Source organism: Oenanthe melanoleuca, chromosome 3, assembly GCF_029582105.1.
Source record: "Oenanthe melanoleuca isolate GR-GAL-2019-014 chromosome 3, OMel1.0, whole genome shotgun sequence".
Lineage (NCBI taxonomy): Eukaryota > Metazoa > Chordata > Aves > Passeriformes > Muscicapidae > Oenanthe > Oenanthe melanoleuca.
In genome coordinates this window covers 94,725,498-94,749,208 of record NC_079336.1, presented here as the reverse complement: position 1 = coordinate 94,749,208, position 23,711 = coordinate 94,725,498, and the positions used below count along the sequence as shown (strand labels likewise).

At 38.1% G+C, this 23,711-nt stretch overlaps 1 protein-coding gene across 1 annotated transcript in view; it reads right to left on the bottom strand.

The window, feature by feature from the left end:
* The window catches only part of MSH2 (mutS homolog 2), a 44,307-nt gene that overhangs the window by 6,101 nt on the left and 14,495 nt on the right, over window positions 1–23,711 (bottom strand). Inside the window, exons 7-14 of the mRNA XM_056487877.1 lie at window positions 14,727–14,926; window positions 9,726–9,835; window positions 7,615–7,738; window positions 6,573–6,723; window positions 4,221–4,318; window positions 2,960–3,205; window positions 1,306–1,510; window positions 688–935 (exon numbers count right to left, since the gene is read on the bottom strand). Of these exons, the coding sequence (XP_056343852.1) occupies window positions 688–935; window positions 1,306–1,510; window positions 2,960–3,205; window positions 4,221–4,318; window positions 6,573–6,723; window positions 7,615–7,738; window positions 9,726–9,835; window positions 14,727–14,926 (1,382 nt within the window). The remainder of the gene's footprint in view (window positions 1–687; window positions 936–1,305; window positions 1,511–2,959; window positions 3,206–4,220; window positions 4,319–6,572; window positions 6,724–7,614; window positions 7,739–9,725; window positions 9,836–14,726; window positions 14,927–23,711) is intronic.

The window sequence follows — 23,711 nt, the reverse complement described above, 5'->3', positions numbered from 1 at the left end:
TACAGGCTCCTACTGAAGGGAGCAAAAACAAATTATGGGGGATATAGAGAAGCAGGAGGAATAGATGAAATTTATGGCTAATTAAAATTGTGTAATTTAATAATGAAAGGAATAACTGGATCCACTGAAAGATTTTAAATACACCTAACTGATCTTATACTAACAAAACAGGCTACTTGCTGTTTCACTATGCTGCCATTAGCTAAAAATTACCCATATGATTTTTTCCTACATCAAAGTACTGTATAAATTGGGCAACATAAGAGAAAGTCTTATTACAATGAAATTGACATTAATAAAAACTGTCAGGACATAAAAGGTGCACTTATTTCTTTTAGAAGAACAGTTTAAGAAATGTAAGTCTCTTCCATCAGAGCAGGTTAAAATGGCTGCTTTAGGAATACAGAAAATAACCCTCTGGAAGCCTTCTCTCTGTCTTTAAAAAAGAAAAAGGAAGCAATTCAAAAACATCAACTTAAAAATAGCCTAGAAAGCTTAAGAAGAATCAACATCACCTACTGTATTCACACATGGGCAGAGTTCCTGTCACATACACTGTCTATGCTCAGAGAAGAATACATATATTATAAAGCCCAAGCCTGAAGTATGACATGAATTTTGGGGGGGGTTATTCTTTCATTAAGATTTTTCTCTCTCAGGGCAAAACGAAGTTGAGACACACCTTACCTTCCTTGACACGATAAAGCATCGTCAGCGTGTCATCGCTGGTCAGAGCAGTGACATGGAGGTTATTTACTGTTGGCACTTGCTCAGCAAGAGCTGTGAGTTCATGGAAGTGTGTAGCAAACATGGCAAAGCCACAGATTTTGCTGGCAATGTATTCTGAGATAGCCCAAGCTAAGCCAAAGCCATCATAAGTAGAAGTTCCTCTTCCCAGCTCATCAATGATTATCAGGGAGTTTTCAGTTGCTGTCCTAGAAACACAAGAACATTTGCTAACAATGAACTCTGGATATTGGAATACCACAAGTTATGCTGTGGATGCAGAGCATGGAAGAGGAAAAAGACCCTTTGTATTTACAAATATAGTGCAGACACAGCATCACACAGATCATTCCAAATTAGTTTCTTTGTCCCATTTAGACTTTGGCCTCTTGGTAGCAACGCTGTATTGACCACTGGAATAAAAAGAAGGCTACTTCAAGAACTTATGTACCCTCTAAAAAGAATTTGATATTGTCCACTAAGATTCACCAAAAAAGAAAACTCATAAATGCATCTCTCAGAGTGCCTCCTTTCCCATCAACCCCAACCAACACAATTACACAGAAGCACAAGACTTGCCTAAGGATTGAAGCAGTTTCCAGCATTTCAGCCATGAAAGTAGACACTCCTTTCAGCTGGCTGTCTCCTGCTCCCACCCGAGCCAGGATGCAATCCACAATGGTTATTTCTGCAGACTCACACGGCACAAAACACCCAATTTGGGCCATCAGAACAATCACTCCTGTCTGTCGGATGTATGTTGACTTTCCCCCCATGTTAGGGCCTAAAGAAGAATTTGTCCAAAAATTATATTTTAAAAGCATCATCTTTTTACAATTCCACAGTTCTTTTAAAGGAGAATAGGCTCTAAATTAAAACAAAGAGGGTTTAACCTTATTACTCTCTTGCTTGTTTGTCTTACCGAATGTTCCTTTTTCAAGAGAAATGTGATCACAGAACATTAAAGGCCTTTGTAAGTTTTGGGATTTTTTCCAAAGTATAAGCAGTCATCTAAAACATGTGGTGATACCTAAAACTAGTAAGCTTTAAATTAAAAATCATCAATATCTCTTTCTGCTTAAGAATTGTCATAATTTGTTTTCACCTCAAACAATTATTAAAATTCCTTTGTAAAAATGAAACAGCTTAGGTACAGACTGGGTACAAGCTAATGGGTGACTCAGAATCAGCAAACCCAGATATTAAGTAGTTAATTGTAACTGAAGTACAAATGAAATAAAAAGTATTATCCAGAAAACTGATCATTAAAACCAATTTTACGCTTTTGCTAACCAGAAAAAGAAGCGTGTTAGCATGCATTTATTCAGATTTTCAGTTTTTCTTTTTGATTATGTTAGAAGTGCTCATTAATCATTCTCTAATTTCAGATCTTTGCTACTCAGAACGTATGTTAAGGACATCTGGATGGAAATTAAGATTCAATTAAATCTATAAACACTAAAAATGTTTTCGTGTGTAGTAAAATTATCTTAATTACACCAGAGAAAAGGGTAAAAAAATGGTACTGTCATTGAAACATGTTCTGCATTTAAAAATCAACTTCAATACTCCACAAAAAAAACACTAACAAAGAGGCTGCTTAAAATCTTGCCTACAAAAATGTGGCTACAGTAGAGTTGATGCCTAGTGGAATTTTCCAAATCACTTTAGCAGGGTCAGGCTTTCCAGCTCCTGAGGTTGCCTGGCTTGTGGAGTTACATTCACTAAGGCCTTACTTTAAGGAAGGACTAATTTCTTATTTCCTACTGTTCTAGCAGCCTCTTTTCTTCACAAATGACTTTTTGTAAATTAGTGATCACCTTCTCCAAACAGTGCACTACAAGTAAATTCCATTACTATTAGCTTGGAAGATGAGAAATATGCCTTATGCACAGAAACATGTAGAATATTCACAGTCAAAGGTAACATTTCACATGAACATTGTGGACACTTTTTAAAAAAATTAAAATCAATAATAGCAATAAATAATAGCTTACAAATACTCTCCCTTCTTTTCCAGAAATAAATCTTATTCCCCATGCAGAAAGATTAATAACTCAGTAGCTACTCACCCTTGATGAGAGAAATTGTTTTGACAGAATTTTATTAGATTGCTGATTTATTTTGCTTGCTGTTGGCTTGTTTTTTCCTTTTTAAAAAGACATCATTATTGGAAATACTCGAGACATTTACAAAGTAAATAACGAACAAGAAAGAGAACGGAAACATTTACCAGTAATAATGTGGAACATCTGCTTGCCCTTCTCAAATGTAACATCATTGGGGATGAAGGCCACCTCATCCTGCACCTCGATGCAGGGATGCCTGGCACCTCTCAGGACAATCCTGCCTTGTCCCTTCTCCAGAACGACAGGCCGCACGTAAGGCACCGGCGCTCCGTTTGACACGTGGGCAAAGCTGACAATGGCATCCAGCTGAGCCACCACGTCATTCATGGTCTGGATGGGCTCTGCATAACCTGGTTTACACGGAGATACAAATTCTGTGCCATTAGCTGCTCTTTTGCTCTTGCTGAGAAGGTACATTGAAGCCTATACTGAGTCCATCAAGATAATTCATCTGCAGCAACAATATTCTTCAAGATGAAAGTCACCTCCTGGGAGGGTCTAGGATGTAATCCTGAAGTTTTCATGCCTTGAATACCAAGACTTCCTCAGACTAAGAAAAGGAGGAGGTGAGGCCATTTTGATTATTTTCCCTCATCTGGAAATCCACTGTTTCATTCCTGAATAACACACTGCATTCTGATGCTCATGCAAGCAAAGACAACAAGGACACAGCACAGACAGCTCAGACACAGCAACCACCTATGTTTGTGTGAATGATGGGAGTGCCTGTGACACTAGGCTAGATGGCCCAGCATGCCCAGGACCAACTTTCTAAGTTTTGGTGTTTGGTTTTCTTCAGTGAATGGGATGAAGGACTGGAGTCTACAGTCCGAATTCCCCAGTGTCTCTTCTGCTTTTGGTGAAGATAGTAGAGAACTCCCTGTAAGCAAGCAGTCTTTGAGCAAAATATATGGAAATAACTTAGGAAAACAAGAATTGTTATTGCCATATAAGTAATGACTGCTTGATCTTATATTGCATATCAATGTTCTTAGACCTCAGGTCCCACTCCTTCAGCTCTCCGTTCTCCTTGACCTCTTCTGCAGTTTGGGTGAAGATACCCAAAGTCAGGGAGGTAGGTGGAGGATAGATGTGGCCTTTATGGCCTTTTTTTTTGTTCCAGTTATGAGATTAGCATTTCCACACACCACACCACTGCACATCTGCAGCAATGCCAGGAAAGTGTCTGGTGACAGAAGACAATTAATATTTCAAACTTTCAACAGCTGTCTAAAAGCCACACCTCACTTTTCACACTAATTCTTTGGACAATATTACAGTTTGTCTCTGTAAAAGACCCTCAAAGAAACAGCAAGCCCTTCCAGCACTCCAGACTGTGACACACATCAACAGTGGCATATTCACCTGAAGCAATGTTAATGATTTCCTTAACAATTGCATCCTGAGCCTCTTCATACTCTTCCCTGTTCTTTATATATTCATCATTGATGGTGCTCAGTTTGCTGTGAACAAAACAAGAGTATTTAGAAGCTGTGATGTTCTGCCTTCACCTACAATGCCAAACTTTTGGCATCCCCATCTGAGTCTTGAAAACACCAAGTGTTCCCACCTGTTTTAACAGCAAGGTTCAGCACAAAGACCACAAAGCAACTGACCAGCAATTCATCCACACCAAGACAGCCTCATGATTAATTCCAAGTTTAAGATCACCCATAAGGGCCAAACCAGAAATTCTAGCATCCACACATGACTCTCAAAAACATTTGTGTTTGTTATAGAGCTGCTATGTGATAAGGACTAGTTCTTAAAATTGAATTTCTGGCTATTTTGCTACATTTTGCTGCTAAGCAACTGTGTAATTAGCCCAGAGTCTTACAACAGGCTTATCAGATCTGAAGGCACAAACTTTTTTCATTTATTAAAATCCTAAGTTAATTACTGTCACTATGAACAGGTTCTGGTCTTCAAACTAAGGTAAGCTGAAATAAACACAAGAGTTGAAACAAGTTTTTATTCTTCTCAAGCTTGCCTCCTGAACAAGAGTCTGCAAGACTGAATAAGAAACACACCCAAGTAGTGTGCCCACACTATAGGCAGAAGTCAGTCTTGTGCTTCTAGTACCACCTACAGAAGCAACTATAACTTAACTAAGCACAGAGAAGTCTTTTTTATTAGTGATGCATGGGCTGCTTCACTAAGGGAAAGTAACAGATGACACAGTACAGGTTTAAGTACATCTTCTCAGTTACAGAAAAGCCTAACTTCATCATACATTTAGATTCACAACATATTTAGAACCAGGAAAAAAAACTGTTTTACATTTCAGGGATGTTTTTAAAAAATATTCTCAGTAAATTTTAAAACAAACTGCAATTAAAGTTTACACTTTGTTCATTTAAGTAAATTGGTGTGAAATACACCAACATATTGGCTGGTGTGAACCAATATGTTTGCCCTCCTTTTCAAAGATAAGGATTTATAACTATGCAAGTGAGTGATTAACAGAAACCAGTCACTACACCATCACACCCAGTGGACAAGAAGCTGAACACAAGCCAGCAGCCTGAGGCAGAGAAGGCCAAGCTCATGCTGGCTGCACTGGCTAGAGTGGACCCACAACATGCTGAAGGAAGTCATTCTTCCCATCTATTCAGCATTCCTGAGATGACATCTCTGGTTTTGGGTTTTGTCTTCCCAACACTGAACCTGGAGCAGATGGTCACCACAAAGGTACAGAGCTGGAGTATATGGCACACAAGGACAAGGCTGAGAGAATCTGAGGTCAGCCTGAAGGGAAGAGGCAACAGACTCTCCTTGGAGATGCAGAGCAAAAGAATGAGATCCTAAGATCCCAAGTTTCTGCTAGGAAAATTCTCATTAGATCTGATTAGACAAGTTTTCATCAATTGTAATTCAGCACTGGAATTCATACCCCACAAGGCTGTGAAGGATACTTAGAGGATGGGCACTTGGGCAAAGCCTTGGGCTAACCCATCTAAGCTTGAGAAAGGACCTAATTTCCAAGGTGCATCTGCTTTGAGTGAGGAATAAGAAGCAGCCTTCAAGCTAAGTTATTACCCAACTCTGCACTGCAACTTTCTACTTAATTTGCTCTGTGTAAGAACACTGAAGAACAGATAAACATCTGATGACTGAAGCAGCCCTTGCTCCTGCTAAAATGCTCTAAAAGAGCTAAAATTCAACAAAAAAAATATAGACTTTTCAGCTGATCTGTGTCAGAACTGTTGTCCAGACAAGGACTCACTGAAACAGCCTCAATGCAATTAGCCTGATGACCTAAATTTTTTAACAGCTCAATCAAAAGAGCCATAGAATTGAAGCCCAATATACAGGAATTAATAACAGAAATTAGAGAGGATTTGGAACAAAGGGGAGAAAAAAAGGTAATCACCAACAAAATTCTGCATGTCACATTTGGTGATAAACATAAATAGCTCTTTCCTTACTGCAGCTTGTGTCTGTATAAACACTCACTGTAAAAGCAATTATGATACTTGCTGCAGCTAAAACAGAGAAATTAGCCCAAGTCACAGGACCAAAAATAGTAACAGTTGGCAACATAAATGGGGAATGCAGCTTTTAACAAGCTCTATGACAGACCTGCTCAATATTTCAATCTGTGAACCAATTAAAAAGGTGAAAATTTGTAGGGAATCCAGTTTATCAGCATAATTATAAAGGCACAGTTCTATTACTTTCAAAATAGGCTTAAAAATTACCAATATCATCTCATACCTGTTAGTAAATTTCACACCATTCTTCTGTGTATCAATGATTCCATATTTTGAATTGTTACGGAGAGCTTTTTCCTCTTTACAAGTTACCCTAAAGTGATGTCCAAACTGTGAATTTGTCTCCAGTTTGATACTTTTGCCAGCTTCCAGACCTTTCAGATGAAAAGAAGAAAAATAACCACCTGTATTATCACAAATGCTGCAGCCTGTGCTATTCCTGCTCACTAACCCTCAGCTCCCATGATTTAATTGGGTAGATTTGCTAACTGAGTAGACTTCTTTCATTCTGTACAGGTATGAGAAATACACAGACCAAACACAAACATATGGATTCATTCTCTGCTCTTACTTTAAGATGCTCTCAAATTGCATATTCTAATCAGGCTCACAGTTACTGTATTGCTATGAATTCTCCAGGAAGGTGAAAAATGCAAGGACAATCTGCATTGCTGCTGCTAGCTCAGCACCTGTACTCTTGTGATCCTTCTACTAACAAACACATAGTTCTGTCACAAGATTTCTCATTCCATCCCTACACAATCTTGGTTTTCCTTCTTCTTACCCAAGGTATCATCTTTATACTAAAAAAACATAGAGACAAAAAAAAAATGCAAGCTCTTAAAGGTGTAACCCAAAATAAGTATAGTGTTGCCAATTTTCCTTGCCATATCTGCATTACAAGTTGGTGGCTTTTTCTATGCCTGATTCATCAGCTGAACAAGGAATTTTCTGCATAGAATAATCAACTCTTTAAATGTCTCATTTGCTTACAAATTACATTTTGCATGGAACATCAAGAGGAAACTGAATGGACACTCAGGATCATGCACAGAAGGGGAAAAAAAAGTCTCAGTGCAGGTCCTCAAAGAATGTAAAACAGAACTAGACTTAGCCAAGAGTATGAGTTACAGTTCTACAAAATGGATTCTGCATCATATGTGATAATTTTTGAAATATTTTGGAATGCTGATTAAAAAAAATAATAAAGACCAAGTTACAAACCAAAAATCAAGACACAAATCAAAGGCAGTTCCAAACCCTACCTAGTTCTTTGGCTGCAGTCTTTAGTAAGGACTGCATTTTTTCTTCCAGTTCGTTCATCTTCTCTCTTAATTCTGTTAAATTAGGATCAAAAGAAGCCTTGACAAGAAATTCATGATTCTCCACCTAGAGAAAAATAACAAGAAAAAATTTATATGAACATAGGCAATAAAATAAAAATCCTCTCCCTGATCATTCACAGTGAAATGAATTTACTTAATAGTTCACTCAATTTTTAACATATATAATGTTGTGATGCAATGTAGTTTTTGACAGTGGTGTCTAATTCAACTGCAAAACAAATACATCTCAAATACTTCTTTTCTTACATAATATACTCCATATAAGCAAAATATAACAATTTAACAGACTCCTTTCTGCTGAAATGGAGTTGTCTGTACATTTATTTGCAAACAAATAACTGAGCAGCAGGAAGGGCAAAAAGAGAAAGTGAGAGGGAATGAAATTGCATGTAATCTGTTTGCTATCCTAGACTTAGGCAGCTAATCAAGACAGAATGTAAAAGCATGAGGTGTTTCAAAACAAGAAGCCTTTGCAAACTGAAGTTTTTTGAAGCAGTAATTTCTGCCCCAAAAGAGACTCCAGAGATTTAGGAAGGAACCTACACAGTATCACTAAAATCCTACCAATTTCAACCCAGCTCTTGAGTTGAAAAGCAGATACAGCTCTTTCTAAGCTTAATGTTTTCAGAGGCAAGGATGAAGCATGTTGTATTTCATCCTTTTTCTCCCTCTTCCCTGTGCTTCCACTGCCAGGTGGCTATGTACCAAAGGCACCACCAAACTTTGAAGTTGCCCTGACTTGAGGAGGAGGTTAGAGTAGATGGTTTTTCAAAGGCCCCTTATGATTCTGTGATAAATAGGAATGGAAGTGACAGTTTCTCAACTTTTATTACAGCTAGGTAAATGAATAACCATATCCCACGCTTTTTGAACTTAGATGTTTCTTTTTATCTTAGAATGGATTATTGACAGAATTCAGTTGCTATGACAACCTATCCTTCAATTGCACTCAGAATAAAACTGCGTATTTTATTTGAACTCCCTCAAAATCCAAGAGGAATTTCAAGTCAAAGTTCAAATTCTAATATTCATAGGGACAAGGTTTATTCTTCTGGTAAAATCAATGTTGGCTTATCTATCAACATTTTCCACTACCTTGAAGGGAGGGGAAAACCAAATCAAACATGCCAGATTCTATGGGACTTGACTAAAAATAACTGACTTGTTTAGAAAGAGAACAAAACATTTCTAAAGTAGAACCTGAAAAGAAATTTGAAGAGCTGGACTATGAAGGGTGAAAGCTTAAACAGCTGTTAGCTTTAAAGAAAACAGTCCCAGGGCACACAAACTGCATCAACAGATGGTCTGTAACTGGTATAAAGCTATAAATTTCTTCATTACCATACATCACAAATTACAGCAACATGTCAGTCAAACAAGTCCTTCCATAAACAGTAAAATGCAGTTGATGGATGCACAACACAATACAAAGAAAGAAAACACAGTGCTCCTGCCTTTGGAGAAAAGTATGCATGCTCAAAATTTTAAAGCCACTGCAGTTTTCACAAGTTCAACAAACTGTCCTTACTACCACATCTGGCACATGTTTAGGTAGTTCTCTTATTTCTACAGTTAGCTGTGACCTTCACTTAGGATAATCCTAATTCCTGGTTAATAAAAAAAAAAGAAAATAGAATCCTAAAAGACTCCCCAAGTAATAAACATACCTTGGCTACATGCTAGATTTGAGACATATCACTTTAAAAATGCAAAGAAGTAGAGAAATGACAGAATTACTTCTCCACTTTTAATACTGAGGAGATCTTTAAAAAATAGTTTCAGGTCCACAGCATCAAAGCACCCAAAGCATCCAAAGTATTTTTTCACTGCTAGATAATTTGAGATAGTAGGTGAATGCTCTGTTGAGTACCCTGATATACTAGCAACAGTCTTTATATATTTCACAGCCAAATTATCACTAGCTACTTAATATAGATAATCAATTAAATTTAGTGAGTATAGAGAGGATTGCAAAGCTCAGTAAGAAACTTTAATTGCTGAGTAAATCCCACCCACACATCAATTCATACCTTTTCCATGTCCAATGTTGTTTCTATCATCTCCAAAAACTTTGAGAAGTCAGAGCAGATATCAGTAAGAGGTGTTATAAATACAGCCAACAACAACATCTGGTGAGCTCCTGTTATGAACAAAGAAGAAAAATTATCATTCACAAACTCCCACAAATTAACCAGAATTCTCTTATCCAAGATAACACAACTGCTTAGCTGGTTTATTTTTACAAAGATGGGCTATGACTATTTCACTGAAAAACATGTACCTTTTTCTAAAATTGGCATTATCCATCTACATTCTGATTAAGCTTGTACCTATTCTGTCATCTTTGTTCATAACTGGGGGTATTAAGTCCTTTCTACTATGAGTAAAACTACAAACAACAGTATAAAAGCAAACCTGCTGTCTGAATTTTACCATTCTGGCACATAAAAAGTTGACATGCCTTCTGCAAAAAATGTAGGTCTTATCCACACTGAGAGATTTTAATTCTTCTTAATAAAATATTACCTAATGCTGGGAATATTTGGTAATTACAATATGGACATAGCAACTTAAGTGTATGTTATCTGCTTTTATTTTCTACAAAAAAGATCTTTACAGTCACTTCTTTCCACTAGATAGGAAGGCATCAAAATTAACAGAGATACTCTGCAGCACCAAGTCAAACTGCATAGAACACGTACTGGCTGGAAGTCCATGGAACACCAAAAGCACTGAACACCAAGAGCAGTTCACAGTTAACAGAGATATTGCCAAATTCGTGAAAGCAGTATTTTCTCCAGGTACATATAAGCTACAAATAAGCACCTATATCCAGCAGCCAGCTGTGGAAATGTTCTGTCAGTAAATGCATGTTTACATCTTTGCAGCCACTTCAAGTTATGATTAAATCACAGAAAGATAAGCATTATGGACTATATGATTTACAAAAAATGCCTCAAAATTAATCCAACACTATGAGCTTATACTCACTGAATTATGTACAGAATTATGTTGCTTGCCTCTAATGTTTACAGGCAAGGCTTTGCATATTAACAGAGAAATGCAGAATTAAGTTCTGGCTATTCCAGAACCTCTCAGTTGCTTACCAGACTAAGAAAAAGTCCTAGCCTTTCCTAAGAAAAAGTGACATAGAAATTTATAGAAAAATTCCACAGAAATTTGTAGAAGTCACACAGTGAGGACACGATTATCCAAGTGTATCTCTCCTCTCTCAACATTGGAGTTGAAGTAGAAAGAAAAAGTTTGGGTTGATTCCTTTTTCTCCCATGCCTTTTTGTTTCCCCAATCCCACAAATGCTTAAAGTGGAAGCTCTAAATAATATCCAATATATATTAGTAGAGAAAAAAATTACATATTGTTGAAAGATTACTGAACTTGTAAAAATTGAGTTTTTTGCCTACTAAAAATCTTCAAAACCACGAGATATGAAATAAAGTTTGTTTTCAATCCCAAATTTCTTGCTTGGTCTCTTAATATCTTGGTTCCCTCCTGTAAGAAGACACATCTAAACCAACCTATAAAATAAAAGCAGTCAATGAAGAAGGAAGAGCCAATTAAATGATCTTCAGTATTCTTGAGTCAATGAAAAATGATTGTGCTTGGACTTAAAGTAGCAATTTTAATTTCTTTTTTTGAAAGGAGTAAGTAGGGAAGTATCATGATGCCATTTCATTATTTAAGCTTTAAGGGTACATCTCAGACAGCACAGGAAGATGTAACAATCAAAAGTTAGAATCCATTGACTTATTAAGTAAATAAAATACAAATGTCAGGTCAAATTGATACACTGCAAATTTATTTCCACTTTTAATCCTACTTTAAACCAGTATACAGCACTTGAAGAAAGTAAAACAGTGGAGTCAGCATATAATGAGGATTTACAGAAGTTATATGCATATGTTTTTCTTAAAACACCTGGCATTACAAGAATATGAGCAAGAAACACCACTGAAAAATTCTAAATTAAACTCCAACATGACTTGCACCTGTATTCATAAACTCATAGAAAAGATGCATAGTAAAAAAAAAAAAAAATCCTCTTTTGGACCTACTCAATATTAGGATGGAAATGAACCACTGAAAGACTAATAGAGCTATGCACCATCAAAGGCAGAGATGCATATTGATCACAAAGCCCATCTACACCCAGGTGCAGTTTTTAATTTAAACCATAATTTACTTTCTGAAGCACAGACAAGTGTTTATTACACATGTTAAAGACTTGACTATTAATACAGTTTAAAAATGTTGCCTGGCAATTAAAATAAAGCACTAATCTTCAGACTTGAAAGACACAGCTAGTTTGGCAGCAAAATGACACTACTCTATCCAGGCAAAACAGAAAATCCAGATGACTAAGTGCACCAGTCATTTTGATAGTGCAACTGAAAGTGCAATAAAAGGAAAAGAACAATGGAAATTGGGATAAAATATAATAAAGGTTTACTACAGGCAGATAATATCCATATAGTGCAATATTTCAGTCTGAAATACTGAATGCCTGAGACAAAGGAGACTCTGCAGACCTAATCTGGGCTGTTATAAAACATTCAGCATGGTGTCACAGGGGGTGCCCAGGTGCAAGATCTATGATTTATACCATAACCAAAGTGCAGATAAAGAAGACATCATCCACTTGCACAAGATGAACAAGCTGAAAGGTATCAGTTCCTCCAGGGCTCACAGAAGCATTTATCTTAAGATATGTGAATTCATATTAATGCATAAAAGAAGGTGACTTATAAATGTCACTAAAATATACAATATGGAAGATACCAGTACTGGATGATTGGAATAAGATAAATCAGAAATAGATCAACACCTTGAAAACTGGGCTAATAGAAATGAAGTAAAACATAACACTGAGTAAGATGACACATGGATAGATAAATGTGTTTCCACTGTGAGTAAGGGAACAATCAGCTGGATATGACAAAGGATGGGAAACAGGCAAGTTTGATCACAACACAGCTGTAACACACCAGTGCAACAGTCTAGGAAAAAACAGGACTGAAACAAGCAGTAAGGGATATTCAGGTCACTGTATACAGTATGGTAAAAATACACCTGAAACCCAGCACACAATTCCTGTATTCTGCATATCTACAGACTTAAAAGAGTGTCTGTTTGAGATGGCAAGGAAGATGCTTCAGCAGCTTCTTGAAGACAAATCTTGTAAGGACCCAAATTTCATGCCCCAGCAATCTGAGTAATGAACAACTGCTCCCTTTTGCCAGCTGGAGCAAAATGATTTAATGACTCAGAATCCTTTCCCATCTTATGCAGACTTCTTATAGCCAAACTAGAAATCACTCATCATCCCCCCTTCTCAGGTTTCACTATCCATAAAAACAAGGATTTCAATAAAACTTCCTTCATACTGAGGGAAAGGCAGTCACAGCTGATGACTTTGTGGTTGTTCTGTATTTCCATAGTTGCTCTATATCCCCATAACCATTCATAGGCAAGGGAGTTCTGAAACTGGCACATACTCAGAATTGTCAAAAATCTGACTTTCCATCCCTTGATGAGCTAAAACATTCTGTACAGTCAGAAACAAAAAAATCACCAGATCCAGTCTGAATCATTCATGTACACTGAAAATTACCAGACCATTCATGTATTTTGAACAGGTGGTACAAGTACAAAGAAAAAGAAAAATAACACACCAACTATTTTAAACTATCTTTAATATGCTGCTGATGATTGCCCTACTAAGTCCAACTGATTCATGTGTAGAACAGGAAGAACCTTTTGCAGTCTATTAACTTTTCCATATGGTGAGCTTAGCAGTTTGCCTTACACAGCTTGCTCCTCAAAACTCTAAAAATGGCATTGTTTTCCCACCCCAATGGTATGACAGAGGAACTCTGTTGAACCAAATGGCAACAAATATAAAAAGTAAAAGACAGGAAGCCAGCATTCTGAACTAAGACCCCAGTATAGGATGACAATCCAAGAGCTCCATGTCAAGGCTGAAAGAAGCAGAGTCTTTCTGGAAAAGCCAAATGGACATGACTGAGGCAGCTAAAGAGTGGCACAGCTCTTTAAAGATAAAAACAAGCAAAGGAGTTACATCTATCAGTTCCTTCAGAGGTTCAGATCTTAACTGCACTTGGAAACAACGCAGCTAGTAACCAAAAACTGATTCAAGATTAATAATGTAGAAGTTTCATTACTTGAAGCACTAATACAGATACAGCTGTAGTACAGGAAAGTATGAGACACTGGGTAGCTTTATTTTCTACTCAAATTTTTGTAACCACACCATTTCAAACAACAATCGTCTTTAAGGCTCTGGTGCTTGCTTTACACAAAGGGAATTTCTAACAAATCAATGGGCTTCTACAAAAATGAGCTTTCTCATAGGTTAGAACTGCTATTGCTAAATTGAATCACGCCCTTGTTATGATAATTTTATTCTGCATTTTCTTGGTAACACACAGAAAAGGAAAAAAAAAACACCAGCTTTTGTATTTTTTAGACTTGCTTATCAGAGCATTGTGCTTCTTACTAATGAGGACTGGGAGAAACTTTGCCATGTTACTTATATCAAATACAGGAGCATTATGATTAGAAAAACCAATCCATCTAAGTTATACCACTAATATTTAAACTGGGGGGATTCTGTTTAATTACAACCCAAAGTGGATGATAACGCTATTGTACGAATGGTATCTTGTTTGTAAGATCACAGTACACACATGGCTGGTCAGGAATTCCTAGAGACAAATCCACATGAAAGATTCCCATACCATCACCCAACAGTTCAAGCATCCCAGCTACAAACTAATTGGAACATATTCTCCTGCAAAGATTTGGCTATGAGTATTTTTAAGCATCTGATTGGCATTTTGGAACTTCAGCTCATTTAAATTTCAAATATGTTTAAGCTTTATTCCTGCAACAAAAGCACACAGGAAAAAAGTAATCTTTGGAAATCTAGGCTCTATTTCTTTGCATCATCACTATACTACAAAACACTGAGAAGAGATGGAGGCAGCATTACCTTCATGTTTTTCTAGTGCTTGTACAACATTAGGCAGTTGATTGATAGCCTGGTACATTCGGTAACAGTCTTGTAAGTTTGCTGCTTGTCTCTGAAATTTCTTTGCCAGCCGGTTGAGGTCTGGAAAGCGACGTAACAGATCTTCTTGGAGGCGCTGGCGCAGCTCTGGATCCGTCACAAAAGCTTCAACCAAGTTCAACCTGCATAAGGAATTCATAACCATGACTAACATGACATGATCTGTAATTCTTTTATAGAATTATCTGACAGTTTCTATCTGTACCTTCTCTATGGCTGCACCCACTGGCTAACCCCCCTAGTAAAAAAGCCCAGATGAAAACAGGAGAACACATGAGCTGAGAAAGCAAGGAGATTTAACCTGTATCAAGCTTTGAACAGTCAGGGTATCTAATGAACAGCATTGGAGTGCAATTGTTCCAAGCCAAATACCAACGTCTACCCTGTAAGTAAAGCTGACTCAGAATTGTCTTTGAGATTAATCCTTCCCCTACACTACCAAAAAAGTCTTTCAGAAGTCTATAGAAGAGGTATTAAGCAAGAAAAAAACCTCCACTGGTGGCAGAGTTTATCTCCCTGTGATCAAGGCCAGCATGGACACTGCAGCTGTGCAAGCCTGGAGCTCAGGATGGGAATCCTCATGGTTGGAAGGCACCTCTGTGCACTGACTACTCCAGCCCCTGCTCAGAGCAGGATCACAGCCAAAGCCAGCTGCCCAGCACAGTGTCCAGGCACATTCTGGGCATCCCCAAGGATGGCCCCAGTGTCAACCCCAGGAACACAGCCCTAGTGACTGACCTCCATGGGGACTTCATGCTCCTGAGCCTGAGAGCTTAGTGAGTTTTCAGTCCTCCACATTGCAACGACCTAGTCCCTACTTTGTGAGAGACAAGAGACAGTGACAGCTCAAGTCACAGTAAGCAACATTTCCTGCTCTTCCCTTATCTAACCACCTAATCTATTTATTGTAGAAGGTTATTGGGTTAGCCAGCCATAGTTTTCCCTCTGTAAATCCATGCCAACTACTTTCAAACTACTGCTTGCCTCATGGCAGGCATTGGGGGACTGCACTCTCTTCAATGAGGATACTGTCTGCCAGCCTTGTCACCACTGACTCCCAGCTTGCCTTCCCTTGGTGCTGCTCCCTGACATTTTGATTTGGTATTTTGTTGGGGGTTTTTCTGTTTGGCTCTTTTTTTTTTAGTTTTAGGTATGGAGATTTTAAAATAGTGAAATAAATATTCTTTAAGTGCAAGCATAAATCTCAATAAGAAGTGACAGAGCATTAAATTGTATTTCTCCACTAGAATGTGAGCCCATTTTCATACATTTGCATCAGTTTCTGCATCAGTTAATATTGCCATCTCTACACATTTTGCACTTGCAGTTAAAAAAAGAAATTGGATATCGTTAATTTTGGAACACTGGGGAGGTCACTGTTCTTTGATCACACCTTTGGATTACCAAGGAAGAGCTCTGCCTCCTTCAGAGACCTCCACATATTATACATACTGTGCTGATTTCTGGTTAATAATATCTATCAATATCTTTGCTTCAGCAGAGAAGTTAATTTTATCTAGAGACATGTAAGCAAAGAAAGGACAGCTTTCACCATATTATTCCTGCTGGTTTGCTTACTGGCAGAAAAATGCATTTGTTTCAATTACAGTAACATCTGCCATTTGCAAACTGCATTGGAAATGACAATTTTTTTGTCATTCTGACAGCAGTAATCTCTACATTACACACTGCAGTGCTTTGCAGAGTGCCAGACATTGGCAACAGTACACAGGGGTTAACACAGTCCACTGCAGCAGGTAATTAGCCAAGACAGTCAGGAAACAAAGGCTTTGGCAAATGCCAAACACGAGAGATAGAGAGCCCTGGACAGGTAGTGGTACATTTCTGCATAGAAAAAAATTCCAAAGGAATGTCCTTCTGTTCCAAAAAGTTTTCTACCTCCATACTCCAGTGAATCTTCTGTATTATACCAAAAATAAATCAACTAAAAAGATGAGAGAAGGATCCTACCTCTGCATTTATCCATTCAACTACAGCCTCAATACATAAATTTGGAGATTGACATTACTGACACCTAAGGGTGTTTACTTCAAAAAAAAACATTAAAGTTTCAGCATGCACTGAGAGCTTGTCAGAAGTAGACAGGTATATACTGAAGATACCTACTACAACAACACAGAACAAGACTTGTATAAGAAACATCATAGAAGCCAAACAGTTTTCCATCCCTGTTGGTGTTTCTGAGCAAGATTTCTAACTTTCAGACTTCTGTCAAATGGTTTGGAGAAATAACAAGAACTACATGATCTTGTCACAGCAGACACATTGCCATGTTTATCACAAATCCCTTCAATTTACCAAGCAGACTTCACTTAGGACTCACATCACAAACAGTTCTCTCAGAAGTGCCAGCAGCAATTGCTGACCAAACACAGCTTTTAAAGACCAGACATTGTTTAAATATTAAGGAAAAAAAGCAATTAAAACTCAGCCAAACCAAAGAAACCTGATAAAACTTCTTAAGACCCTAAATACGAGCCCACTAACCAGATGTCCCCCTTCCCCCCAATGGATTAGAGAAGGGACTAACTTGCCAACAGGAACCTCCCCACAGGAACCAAGCAGCTCAGTCATTTTTAGTCCTGCAATCTGGAAACAATTCCTTTGGATTTACTGTAAACTTCTCCATTTAGCATATCCATGTATTCCTGCTGTTACCTTCCTTGCTCTTTAGCAGTTTTAGGCTTGGCAAACACAAAAGAGGTTGCACTATCCTGATGTTATGTCCTCTCACTTCCCAGATATTATGCAAGATTTGTAAACTTATTTATTATTTCTCCATTATCAAAATACCACCACACCACCAACCCATAAAGAGGAACTATTTGCAAATACCTTCAAGTTTTATTATGAGGAAAACTGTACTAATTTCTTGTTTAAAACCACCTGACTTCACTTAAAAAAATCCCAATATTTCTTCACTTAAAAAAAGCACCAGGAAGAAAATAAGACACATTTGGAATGTTTATCCATTATCAAAGTGAATTTTAATCCAGAAAAATACTATTCCTGCCTGCAGCGGGAAACAAGAGTTTTCTGGGTTTATCCAACATGCTTAAGCTACTGACTACTCCATGATTCCAATTTTCAAATTTTAAGTATAAAAACTCCTTTTTTTTTCTTGTGTTGATAACCAATTTCACACTCACAAGAATGTACAAAATTCAAGTTCACCATGAACATCAGATCCTATCTTGCCCTCTCATGGCTTATGTTGAAAGTCAGAACTTAGATTCTCTTCCAAGAGATCCTTAGAAAATCAGTAATCCTAGCATATGGATATATGCACAGAATCACTTCTGAACACTTACTAAATTTCTCACAGCTGCTGTAAGTCATTCAAGAACATCTCAAGCTTCTGCAGACTTGAGCTTATCTTTACCAGTATCTAGATTTTTTTTTTTCCCCCTTGTGCCTTTTGCACAAACAACCCTTCACTTTCATCCCACAACTCCCTCAGCTCGTTCTACAGCTGCTTGGATAAGACCTGTCAAGGTGTTTCAAAAGCTCTCATTTATTTTTTTCCCCTCCTCTTTTGTCCACAGTGACAAGTTCAGAGTTCTCAGATCAGCATGAACAATTTTTCTCTGCCAAAACCATGATAATTAGACTAAAGTTTCATGACCTTCCTGGAACTGTTCTATCTTCCCCCCCTACATTTGCCAACCACAAAGATATATCTGACAGGTTTGTGTTCACACCACATTTTGCATAACAATTTCTTGTTGGTAAGAATACATACAAGATTGCTGAATAAAAAGGTAGTGTGTAACCATAAGCCATGAATAATGCTCACAAGTAATAATGAAATCAAATGACAGGTTGTTTTTAATGTAAAGTTCAGTTGAGGGAAAAATAAAAAACAGGAAACACAAAAAGAAACAAATTTTTAAAATCCAAGAAACTATAATTAAACAACAGCTGACAACACTAGATAACTCGTTTCTGCCACACAGCCAAAAGGAAAGGAAAACAGGGCAAAACTTTCCACCACAGATCTAAGGCAGCACAGTCAAGATAACAGAAATTATAAGTAGTAAAACCACACTAGAACATAAAGGAAATCTCTGTTTCAAGACAGTTATTTAAACTTGTAAATAAATCTGCAAAAACAGCAAACAAGACTGCAGCTAATGTAACTGAAAATCAACACAAGTGCTTGTCTTGAATTTGGAAACAGTGACCACCTTTTATTCCTGCTATGGATAACCATGGCCTTGAATTCTGTGCACTAACAAGAATCATTAGGCTTAGTGTGCTCTGGGAGACAGAGAGGGAAAAACTCACTCATCCCCAAGTTTCTGATAGTCCAAAATCCAACTCAAAACATTCCAACTTTTCCCCAGTTTGGGGAAAGAGTGGAATCTCTTGAACCAACTACTCACAAAAGGCCAACATACCATACACACACAGAAAAAGACAACAAAAATCTGCTTTCCATCTAACATATGTCACACACTTCCCCAAGCCTCAACACACTGCTTCCATTCCACTGGTATCTGCATCACATTTGACATCAGAAGAGATTGCTTCTTCCCTTGCTACACCTATGCAGCATTTTTTATCACCATTTCAAGGTGCCTCAACACACAGGGTGTCAGGAGGGTTTAATCATATTTCTAGATTTTTACACAGCTAAATACCGAAGTTTAAGTTAATAGGAAAACATTAACTATGCCAGAGTTGTATATGGATTCTATGAAAAAAGAAAATAATAGAGTATTTATAATGCCTGAGCAGGATTTGCCAGCACCACTAAAAAGCCCCAAAAAAATGAACCGAAAAACAAAAAAAAAACCTAAAAAACAAAAATACCAACACAAAAAACCAGCAAGAGCAAAAAAAAAAAAAAAAAAAAAAACCCCAACCAAAAAGCACTAAAAAACAAGTGTGCAATAAGATTAGTTATAAAACACCTAAAGTTTTTATCTGTCCTCCACCAACATCCTACAAAACCCTGGACACCTCTGCACCTCTCTGTGCATATAGGAAAGAAAACACTTTCCTCAAGCACCTCTGCTGAAAAAAAGGACTCTGGGGTTTATTTTTATCATTTCATTAAACTGGGATCCATATGTAATCACTAATACCATACTTAATAATGAGTAATACATATTTAGGTATTACTTCAGGGTAGTGACTTTAAATCTCAATTACTTATAGGTGTTTTCAAAAAAAAAACTGTACCAACTAAAAATTCCACATAACCCAAGGAAAAAAGTGTCAACACTCAAATTATGAATGCACTCTCTTACAGGAGAAGCTGACTTACTTTTAAGAAGACTTTAAAGTTTGCAACTCCCATGACTATCTAACAGATGGGTCTTCTGAAGAACATACATTTGTATTCTCTGCCTGCTAAAGGATTTCTGTGACTTCAGATTAAGATCAACTTTCCTGTCCAACTGTTCTACTTGATCATGCAGAATTTTAATCAAGAAATACCACTTACAAAAGCAGCATATTAAGGACTGCTTTAAAATATACTGAGACTTTCATCTCACCACAAGTTTCAGAACATGCACAGCTTATTAGTTTAACACGTTTCCATGCTTTCTTTATACACAGAAAGGTGAAAAAACACCTCACATACCATTATTTTGTTTCCCTTAGGTTTTTTCAAACTCAGATCTCTTCTTAATCCAATGCAGCCAAAGCAAATCCTCCCAGGACTTAGCTTATCTAGACACATAAAATGATACCCACCACCTTACCTGTCCTAATTGGACTGTTTTTCACACAAGGCACACAGTATTTTAACACCCTGGAGGAAGCCCAGACTACAGCAAGTTGCTGTAGTTGATAAATACTGGCTTTTTTTTTCCCAACCAGAAATACACAAGGCACTGTCCTAAGCCCCCTTGATAAACTTCTCCCAGTGACCAAGTCGTTCCCTAGACAATCACCTCTTTCCCAAAAAATCAGCCATAATCCAGTTTGCTACCTCAGGTAAGCAGTAGAGACCTTAAATTTACAAAGCTCTTTTTATGCCAAAAAGTATGCTTTTTATGCATTCAGTTTGCTTTATAGCCTTTGAAGTATTAAGGCAGACACCTAAGACTGGCACAGGGGAGCCTAAATACAAAAATCTGAACCCTGATACTGAGAATTACTTTAATAATTCAGCACACAGCAGCATAAGAATCACACTGACCATCCCAGGTCATTTTGCCTCAGACAATCAGAGCTGTTGCATGCATTTATATAAATAACATCCACAATTTCTCAGACAAGCACAAAGAAATAACAGTGCAAAATAGCAAGGCAACCCACGCACACTTCTGGAAGTGCAGAGCTACGCACAAAAGACTTTTTTAAAATGAAACTAGAGCAGTCTTTGCAAACAATTAGAAAGAAATCTAACACAAACCCTGAGGAATAAAGAATCAGCAACTTCAGAGAGACTAATGCCATCAGAAGTGATTTTATTTTAGTCATACATCACAGGCTTAGGATCACCGATCTCAATCCCCACTCAGCTCATACCGGAGCCTTTGCACAGCCAGAAGTTGCTCTGGTTTCTGGCAGTGAGTCTCCAGCTGATGGCAACATTTACCCAAGCCACAGGAGTAGCCTTGGAAAGGGCTCACCACAGGCACCAGTTCTTCCAGTACTTTGAAGACACTGGATTTGAATCCTAGTTTTTGATTCACCAAGAACTCAGAATGCTGCTTTCTGGATGAGCTGTACACACACCTCTCCAGCACTTTTTACATATGAGACAGAATATCCCAAGCAAGGGGTCAAAAATCTTACTGCTGTTTTAATGAAATTGTACCAATTTGGCCATACAACATCATTCAGGGTCCAAAATCTTGTGTCTGAGTATCACAAGCTGTTCACGTGAGCAAGCACTCCTCTAGCTCTCCGAAATTTGCATGCACACACAAGGGCCTGTAATTCAGAAGCAGACAACTCAGGCAATCCCAAGATGTCCAGGTGAGAGGCTTGTGCCCAGGGAGTCAGGAGTTCTTCCTACTGTCTGCCAAAAAAAAAGAGCAGCCTGCACCTTCAAAGGATTTTCCTCCACGCTAAATGGCTCAAGATCTCTTTCCCACCTGCCCTTGCCCAAACAGTGCAAACTTGTCATTGTTTCCTCCAGCCATGTGAGCACAAAGTTGTTGTTTCCTCAGTTAATGTGCTACAAATGTTTCTGGATTATCGAATTACTTCACAGCTTCCCTCTCTGAAAACCACTGCCACGATCTAAGCACTCCCAAAAAGCTAGACTAAAAGATAGTTGCTCACAAATGAAAACTTTGAAGATAACAGTGAAGTACAACAGTGAATATTCTTCCTCAATTCAGAATTTGAAGTTCATTACTGTTTTATGTGAGGCATGTGAAATTACAGGCTTTTAACAAATGAGAAGATATTGTATAAGACAGGAGATGAACTGAAACAGCAACCCAGAACAAAGAGCCCCAGAGGGATGCAATTCACAGTTCACCTGTAATGTCTGTGCTCTTACAAAGACAATGCTGTCACCCCAGTAAGATTACAGCATTCCCCAGCGTCTTAGAAGATTTTGTAATCATTCCCAGTTCTAGACCCAAACAGAGTTTCAACACTTCCCCTCTGCCAAAACAGCTGGAAAGCTGTCCTGCTCTTTGCAGAGACAAGCCAGGAAGCATGGAGGAACAAAACCTGGCAGTCTGGGAGAGGCAGCTGTGGGTACCCCTGCTTGACACTGAGGGTGATGCTCCCAGTTGCAGCCCTCTCCTTAAACACACACCTTCATTTGCTGTGGCTGTGTTTGCTTCTCACCCCTGCCTCCTCACCCTGGGGTGGCCCTGCCAGCTGTGGAGAAGCCCAGCTGTGTCCTGATGTTGGTCTACACTGGCTAGGAAATCATGCCCTCAAGCCCCAGTCCCAGCAACACTTCCAGGCTGGCAGAAAGCAGCACTGCCACCAGGCAGGGTGAAGCAGGGCTGCTACCCACTGCTCTTCTGCCTGCCATACCCTCTCCCTCAAGTTTTAAATGAGCTAAACCAAGGGATCTGCAGGCACATATCTGAAGCCCTCAGAATGTACTTAGCACTAACAACTGGCTTTCACTCCATTGTAACAGTGCAGCTCTTCAGAACCCACTGCTATTGTCTTTTAATCTTAAACGTAACTTGAAGAGACTGTGAACATCCTATTTTTCACAACCCTGCTGAAGTATAATCCCTTGTAATACAGAGTCCCACGTTTGAAGAGCAGCTTTAGACCCTAGGAGAGCCACAGAAATCAAACTGCACACACTTTCCAGAGCTCTGGGTACAGAGTGTGCTACTGAGCAGCTGGACAGATCAGGCTTCCTGCTGTTAAACCTGTAATATTAAGGGAAATAAGAGAAAGCCACATTCAAAATCAGTCTCATGCCTTTTCTAGTTTTCCTTATTAGTCCCTAAACCATCCTACCATGATAACAAAAATGGATATTTCCAACTTCAGGACATTAACAGATAAACCTTGTAATTCATATAAATGCAGTCTTCCAAATAAACAGAGTTCACACTCCTCTCTATCAGTTATACTTATGTAACATAAAATTAATATGAATCAGGGGAGCAACAGACTCTCTACCACCCCACATGAATTTCTGAATATACTATTTGAGTACTATGTCAAAGGCTAGAACACAAATTAAAGCCCTGGGATTCTATCAGGGGTACCTGCACAAAGTAAACATTTTTAATAAAAACCAAGCAAAGATTTGAAAGCTGTATGTATTGACTATGAGGCAAAGACCAGAACAAAAAACAAAATAGGATTATCAAGAAAAGCAGTTGAAATAACATTGGGGTTTTTTCTTCCCAAGATACTTATCCAAGTCTGATGTTACCAATAATTCATTATTTTTGCACAAGTGTTTATGAACTTTCTGACCTCAGCAGATCA